General features: G+C 34.7%; 2 protein-coding genes across 3 annotated transcripts; both read left to right on the top strand.

Annotated features, from left to right (window-relative positions):
• Positions 1-1344: 1344 nt before the first annotated feature.
• On the top strand, positions 1345-2310 carry LOC107781294 (uncharacterized). Its single transcript, XM_016601981.2, has 3 exons — positions 1345-1706; positions 1889-2015; positions 2113-2310. Exons 1-3 carry the CDS (start codon positions 1480-1482, stop codon positions 2164-2166), a joined length of 408 nt encoding a protein of 135 aa, XP_016457467.1. The 5' UTR covers positions 1345-1479; the 3' UTR covers positions 2167-2310.
• A 1276-nt stretch (positions 2311-3586) lies between these two features.
• On the top strand, positions 3587-7025 carry LOC107781289 (uncharacterized). 2 transcript variants are annotated; one of them, XM_016601976.2, is made up of 3 exons: positions 3587-3811; positions 4839-5851; positions 6626-7025. In XM_016601976.2, exons 2-3 carry the CDS (start codon positions 4905-4907, stop codon positions 6849-6851), a joined length of 1173 nt encoding a protein of 390 aa, XP_016457462.2. In that variant the 5' UTR covers positions 3587-3811; positions 4839-4904; the 3' UTR covers positions 6852-7025. The 2 variants fall into 2 exon arrangements, with proteins under 2 accessions (XP_016457462.2, XP_075089880.1); XM_075233779.1 differs by lacking the exon at positions 3587-3811 and adding an exon at positions 3936-4191.
• Positions 7026-7044: the final 19 nt, after the last annotated feature.

Below are 7044 nucleotides of genomic sequence, written 5' to 3'. Positions count from 1 at the left end.
AATGGGACCCTCCAATAAGTCTATTGGAATTGGCCATGTATCAATAGAATCTCATCATCCATACATAACGAATTGATGTGGTATGTTCATATCATAATATATGAATAGTAAGAACAAGCGTTCTTATTGAGACTATAACTCATAGGGAAGAAAATCGATTTATGGATGAAATCAAATAAGCAGTATTTATAGACAAAAGTATTCGATTATTCGGAAAAAATTAATATACTTCTAATGTCGAATCGGGATCAACTAGGACAGAAATAAAGCATTTGTCGAACTCTTCTTTGGTGTCAAGGTAATAGCTATGAATAGTCATCGACTGCCCATCAAATCTTAGGATAAAATAAAAAAATCACATGCTCCCTCGTTTTACTTTGTTTGAACCTATTTGACTAGGTACGAAATATAAGGATAAAAAATATTTTTAAAACTTGTGATCTAAACTCTTATATCTAAGATTCGCACTCATTTTGGTTGATCATTAGACTACCCTTGGGTGCAAGGCTGGCTCCAATGTTCTACCTAATAACGCTTGTGCCTTAGGTCCCTAAATTTGGGGGGCCCATTTTTTTTTTTATAGATAGAACGGGTTTATATGTACTTTAAAATAATAATATTTTATACTTTAATACAAAAGTAGATTTTTCATATAGAAAGAAAGAAGTTTTTTTTAGATATGTAAATAAAGTAATCGTTTAACTTACTTATAAATAGGCAGTGTGAATATTTTTTCTAACGTCTGAATTTGAGTTGACGTTTTTTTGAACTAAAACGGTTAACATAAGATAATATACTCTAAAATCTAATCGATATAACTCAATCAAATAAAAAGTCTTGATTCTTTTTCAAATGCTTATATTACCTAAGACCAACAATGTCTTAATAGAAATTTAATGTGGTGGCTAAATAATCAATTGAAAAGAAATTATTAGAAGAAAACGATTGCAAAAATAATTATTAATAATTTTGTATCTCAAAAAGTTAGAAGAATAGACTCCTAATAAAAATATATTATAATCTTTTTAAAAAAATTAAATCTCATATTAGGCCACTTGAGCCGACATGCTTGGGTGCCCAAGTGGAAATAAGAATTAGGAGGGCACATAAAATTTTCCAAAAAATAAGTGAACACAAAGAACCACTTTTCCCGTTGGGTTTAAAAGACATTCTGGAATTGTCTTAGTTGGCCTCTTTTTACTCGATTAGAAAAAAGCAAAATTGGCTTGTCGTCCACTTAATACAGCCCCAAAGAATTCGACCGTTGAAATCCTTATGCTGAACGGTCGTCTTTCTGTATAATAAATAATGTAAACTCAACTGCTGTTATAACAAAGTATCGTTCTCTCTCTCTCTCTCTCTCTCTCTCTCTCTCTCTCTCTCTCTCTCTCTCTCTCTCTCTCTCTCTCTCTCTCTCTCTCCACTTTACAATTAAATCTACCTAAAATCTCTCTGCTACTTGTGTACAATAGTTCATCAATGGAGGGAAAGCAGATTGCAGTTGTACCAGAAACTCCCATTAATGAATCCCTACAGGAAACAGTTCAATCAAAAACTCCCATTAGTAAAGAAGCTACTGTTGCTGTAGAACCAGAAACACCGCCGCTACTAATTCGACCAACAATTGTTCTTCAAAATTCTCCAATCAAAAGTGGGAATACCCCTGATCGCCTTAAGCTCCCTAAGCCATTCAAATACCCTGAAAGGTATAACTTTTCTTTTCTTTTCTTCTTCTCTTACAAATTAAATTCTCTATGATTGTGGAATCAAAGTAGAGAAAATTTTATTAGAATTTCAATAAATATTAAATTTCGAAAACGTAAGTTGAAAATAGGTTCAGTAGTAAGAAATCTTGAATTCGCTTGAGGAATAAACTGTGTTTCTGCAGGTACACAAGTCCAACTGATCAAATGATGTCCCCTGTTTCGAAGAGGCTTCTAATTGGTAGAAATAGAAAGGCCAGCACACTATTGCCATTGCCACCCTCCAAAAATCGACCACATCATCAACCTATGGTACGTATATATTATATGCATTCGTAATTTCTGTTTCTTTTCCTTCATTATATCTAAGATGAAAAATGTGAATTTTGTGTAACCTTTACCCCTGCAGGTTCAAGGTTTACAGCTTCAGGAGTCTGGTCTTTGTCAACGTTTGAATTGCTGATATTGGGATTATTCATTTTTATGACTTCCATCAATATTATTGTAGCTTCTAAGTCTACTAAGTGATTTTACCTTTACAAATCCTCCTGTAATGCGAAAAGAATATGCTTTTATAAATATAAATATGTAAACTTTGACCGCAAAATTCTTGGCTTGGTCACTGAGTTGAATATAAAGTTTCCTTGTCTCCGGCCATGCTAAAAAAGTACTTAAAACACAAACACTTGTTCAAGGCCAACTTTAAAGAGTAAAGCAAATTAATCACTATTTGGGGGAGACGCTCAGCAATTGCTTCTCCATACAGTACGCAAGCTTTCTAGATATTTTCTTGTAATTACAACACACTTACTAAAATACACTCCTATGACTATAATTAAATACAGGCTCCGCCAAACCTGACTTTTGGGTGGCGTCGTTTGCACGACGGTGACCACAATTTCATGCACTTGTCGCGTTTAATTTGTTATAGCAGCTTACTTACTTATTAATTACTATTCCTTCGATGATAACAACTCAAAATTTAAATTTATAATAGGTCTTTCTTTTAATTCTTTTTTTTTTTTACTTTTATAATTTCAGCATGGAACTTATTGTAGATCTAATGTTTATTAAGATTTTAGTAGGTTTTTAACAAAGATATCTATAATCCATAGAGGCGGATCTAGGATTTTTAGTACATAGGTGCACTACTAAAAAAAAAAAAGAGAAAGAAATGTATTAAGTGGGAATTGATCCCTCTTCCTCTTGGTAAATAACTCAACTTTCAACCAAGTGCACCATTCAACCTTCTTGGAGCATGGGTGTCAGCAGTTTATATTATACCAATTTTAAAAAATATGTATATTAAATATTTAATTTTACGAAGAGACCATGGGTTCACGAACCCCGCATTTTACCCTATGAATCCGCCTCCGATACTCCGTATTGAAAGTTTTGATTCACATGAACCCGTAGCTAAAGGGCTACATTCGCCCCTAAATCTGTGTCATATAAAGTTACCTGCTATCAAATCAGCAAAGCAAATGTGCAATTGAGCTCGAGAAGAGCTTTTATGTTGTCAGTATATAGAACTTAAACTGCTGAAAATATAGGCTCCATCTCTAAATAATGAAAATATGGATAAGATAGCCTCATATCACATCCGAATGCATCCATCGATTGGGGAACATGGCTTGGAAAACGTGGGCCGGGTAGGCACCAATTGGACCAAGCATTCATACCCGACCCGAATATTGAGTATATTCTTCGGATATATAGAGTTGGCGCCAACGGTTGGTTTTACAGTTATACGGAAAAACAGATCAGTCATCACCGAAATGGCTGCTTGGCCTTCCTTTTTTGAAGCAATAAATTTACCTAAAATAAAACCCTTAAACTGATCCTTTTATTTTTTTTTCCCTTTGGTTTCTATTACTTTTTTTCTGAGCCCTAAATCATTTGTATTTCCTATTGAAGTTTATCCTCTTAGGAAAATTATAGAATTTCTTCTTTTATTCAAATTCGAATTCATTGGATTTTTCAATCTCTTACCTCACAATATTGATTGAGGGGTAAGTAGCTGTATCTTTTTTATCTTTGGATTATCATTAGCAAAAAGGATACAGCTAGTAATCAAGATTTGATTTTGAGGATTGGTGGGATTATAGGTAAATTCAATTGCTTTTGGCTCTTTTTCTTTAGCATTAAAGCTCATTTCAACACCAAATTCTGTCAAAAAATTAGAGCCTGTAAAAAGAAACTGAATGATATTTTATTTTTTTTGGCTAGGTGAAATTAAATTTGAATCAGACATATGATTGAGCGTTGGAATAAAACAAGTCCAAATAGATGAAATTGAATTGAATGATATTTCCTGAAGTGGTGCTGTTGATTAAAAAGAATTAGTCAGGATATTGTTTAAATTTCTCATTTATGTTTCTTAAAATTCAGTCTAAAGGATTTATGATGTTCATTCTGTTTAGCAGACTCCGGGTCAGGAAATTAATTGTGTTGCTATCTCCTCCAAGAATTTTAGAGATAAAAATGTGTAAGCTTTTTTTTGGTTTCACGTGTTTCCAACTTCCAAGAATGTCAAAATGACCCTTTTATTCCCACTTTATTAAGCGAAACAAATATGGTTCTCCCTCCCCTCCATTTTAAATGAATTTTTAAGGAATCCACCTTTTAACATTAATTAACAATAAAATTAATCATATTAATTTTAATTTGCTCATTAAAAAATATAACAAACTACTCCTAGGCTCTTTACTCCAATGACAACTTTAGAAAGAAGAAGTTAATTGCTTCTTGATATCTGAAAAAATCAAATATTATGAACCACAAAAAAAATACCCCAAAAATCACTTAAAGTGAACTAGAGGGAGTAATAAAAATGTATTTGGTTCTCTGAAAGAAGATTATAAAACTGGAAGAAATAAATTATAGACAAACTTTATAAGCACAGGCATTAAGTTACAGTGGTTTCTTATCACCTTTGTCCAGAAATATCAGTAGGTTATTCCAAAGCAATGTTTTACTCCCAACTTACCTTTCAATGTTTTTTGCTGAACAAGTATTTGTGCTAAACTTCATTATCTATCAAATTCTGTTTTAATATCAGCCAATTCTGTCTTAAAAAGTATGATACCATAGAAAAGATAGTATGCATTTTGTTGAATTGTTCATGTTTTGCAGGAGAAATATTACTCGAACTACATTAAGCGCTGAAAATACTATTGATTGGACAAGAAAAAAAAGGAAATGGAGAATTGGAGTAGTGGTAATATGCCTATAATGCAACATCCTGAGACTAAGCATGAGGATAGAAAACCACTTATGGAAGTGAAAACAACTGGTTTATATCCTTCCTCATCTTCTCCGTCATCGCCTTCTTCATCTGAGGATTCAATATTGGAACTAAGTACTAGTCGAAAGGACCCTCTCGGAGATTTATATACAAAGTCTGAAAAAGATTCTTCTTTATCACCTAGTCCAGCATCTTCGTCTTCTCCTGATGTTCCTAATCAGACACCACAGTGGAGCATGATAAGTGCATCTCCGCGTGGTGAAATGGAGGCTCCGCCATTTCCTGATGAATGGAATGGAGCTAACCCTTCGCCGATGAAGTCTCCTCCAATACATACTATGGGTCATCCTCCAGGTTATGACCCCAATCGTATTCCATCGTCTGTCTTCTCAAGCAAGCCTACTAATCCTATGGAATGGAGTACTGCTTCAAATGAGTCATTGTTTAGTATTCATATGGGAAATAACAGCTTCTCTAGAGATCAGTTCAACATGATGTATAGATCTGGAGAACTAACTAAGCCAGAAGAATGGAGTAATTCTCCGGCCAATCCATATAATGCACAACCTGAAGTTAAATCCAATGAAAAGAAGAGCCTACCTCCAAATCTTCCCCTGCCTCTTGTAGAAATGGCGACAGATAGAGAGGTAAAGAGTGCAAGTGTGGTGGAGGGTCCCGCTATGCAAGAAAAGATTGTCGAATCCCCCAAAATAGTCCCTGTGGAAAATCATGAAAATAACATCAAAGACAAGACATCTAATGTCGACGATGTTCAGCATTCTGCCTCAGCGCCCAACAAGTCAGATGATAAAGCTGTTCCCCCGACTGAGGCAAGTCATGCTTCCTCACCCCGCCTCTCCAATGAGAGTGGAAACAGCAGCAGTTCCTTTGCTTTTCCAGTGTAAGATCTTTTTTTCACGACTTCCAGTTTGAGGGAATGCAATGCACTATGGTTTTCTTTTCTGCTTCTGTTCGTGTGGAGGTATCTTGTTAGCAGATTGCATCTAAAACTATCCTACATATCAATTTTGTATGTTTTGATTCTAAACACAAATATCGACAAGCTTTCTCTTTCATGGGCCATATGTTTACTTGCTTCATGATTTTTAGATCTTTTGGTGCTCAGTTCACACATGCTAGCTTTCTTTAAATAAGCATTGCAAACTTGTAGAAAGTTTAGTATGTATCTAGTACTTTTTGGTCTATGTTCAGTTATAAAATTTTGCTTAAAAGAAAAATAGCCTCGTGAAATTTAAGGTGTTTTACTTTGACAGAAGCTTCTTTTTTTCTATGAGTTCTGAACTTTAAGAAACATATATAGAAGTGCAAGTATCTCTAGCAACTGATGACTTAATTGAGAAAAGGGATAAAACAGCAAGAACTTCTCTGCTGGATTTTACCTTCTATTCCTTTTTGGATCTGGACTTAATCATGTTATCGTTTTGCTAAATGTGCGGTCATAGTATAACCTTCTACTACTTGTTTTGTTCTTCCGTTGTCTACTCTCTCTCTCTCACACAGAAATAGTGTGCTCACTTCTCATTCTGCTAAGGTTTCACATTTAAGATAATCTTGTTAGTTTTTTTATTTTCAATTTTGGGTGAAATGCGCTCTGCCATTGTTCCGTGCATGAAATACATTTGAACTGTTTATAATTACTTTTGGTTCATTGCAGACTACTTAATGACGCCGGGAAAACTGGCTCACTCAAAGCAGCTTCTGCTAAAATGGAGAGGCATCAACCTCAACCTCAACCAGATTCACAACCAGCAGTGCAGCCACAATCACCACCACGATCACGGCCACAACCACAACAACAGTCAAAACAACCAGAGTCACAGCCTAAATTGGCAGCGACCACTTGGTTTTCTTGTTTCTCTTGCTGGCCGCGATGTTGTTGATATAGGCTTTATCCTTGTTCTTTGTACACACGAAAGACTAATTCATTTGTACTTAATCAAGGAGGACTCCTGGTTGGGTTAAGGGAAATTAGAAGTAGAAGTGTTTTCATGGTAAATTGTAAATTTTCTTTTGGCATGTGAGATAAATGTGAAGGCATTTGGTGTTACATTTAATCCAGAGAGGTCAATAGTA

This window comes from Nicotiana tabacum, chromosome 17 (assembly GCF_000715075.1).
Source record: "Nicotiana tabacum cultivar K326 chromosome 17, ASM71507v2, whole genome shotgun sequence".
In the NCBI taxonomy this organism is placed as follows: Eukaryota; Viridiplantae; Streptophyta; class Magnoliopsida; order Solanales; family Solanaceae; genus Nicotiana; species Nicotiana tabacum.
The sequence above is the reverse complement of the archived record's forward strand: the minus strand, read 5'-3'. Positions and strand labels throughout refer to the sequence as shown.

Excerpts from the sequence above, each read along its gene's own strand:
- LOC107781294 (XM_016601981.2), top strand. The coding sequence starts at position 1,480 with ATGGAGGGAAAGCAGATTGCAGTTGTACCAGAAACTCCCATTAATGAA. Across the intron at positions 1,707-1,888 it reads CCATTCAAATACCCTGAAAG|GTACACAAGTCCAACTGATC; the intron begins GTATAACTTTTC and ends GTGTTTCTGCAG. Across the intron at positions 2,016-2,112 it reads GACCACATCATCAACCTATG|GTTCAAGGTTTACAGCTTCA; the intron begins GTACGTATATAT and ends TTACCCCTGCAG.
- LOC107781289 (XM_016601976.2), top strand. The coding sequence starts at position 4,905 with ATGGAGAATTGGAGTAGTGGTAATATGCCTATAATGCAACATCCTGAG. Across the intron at positions 5,852-6,625 it reads AGTTCCTTTGCTTTTCCAGT|ACTACTTAATGACGCCGGGA; the intron begins GTAAGATCTTTT and ends GGTTCATTGCAG.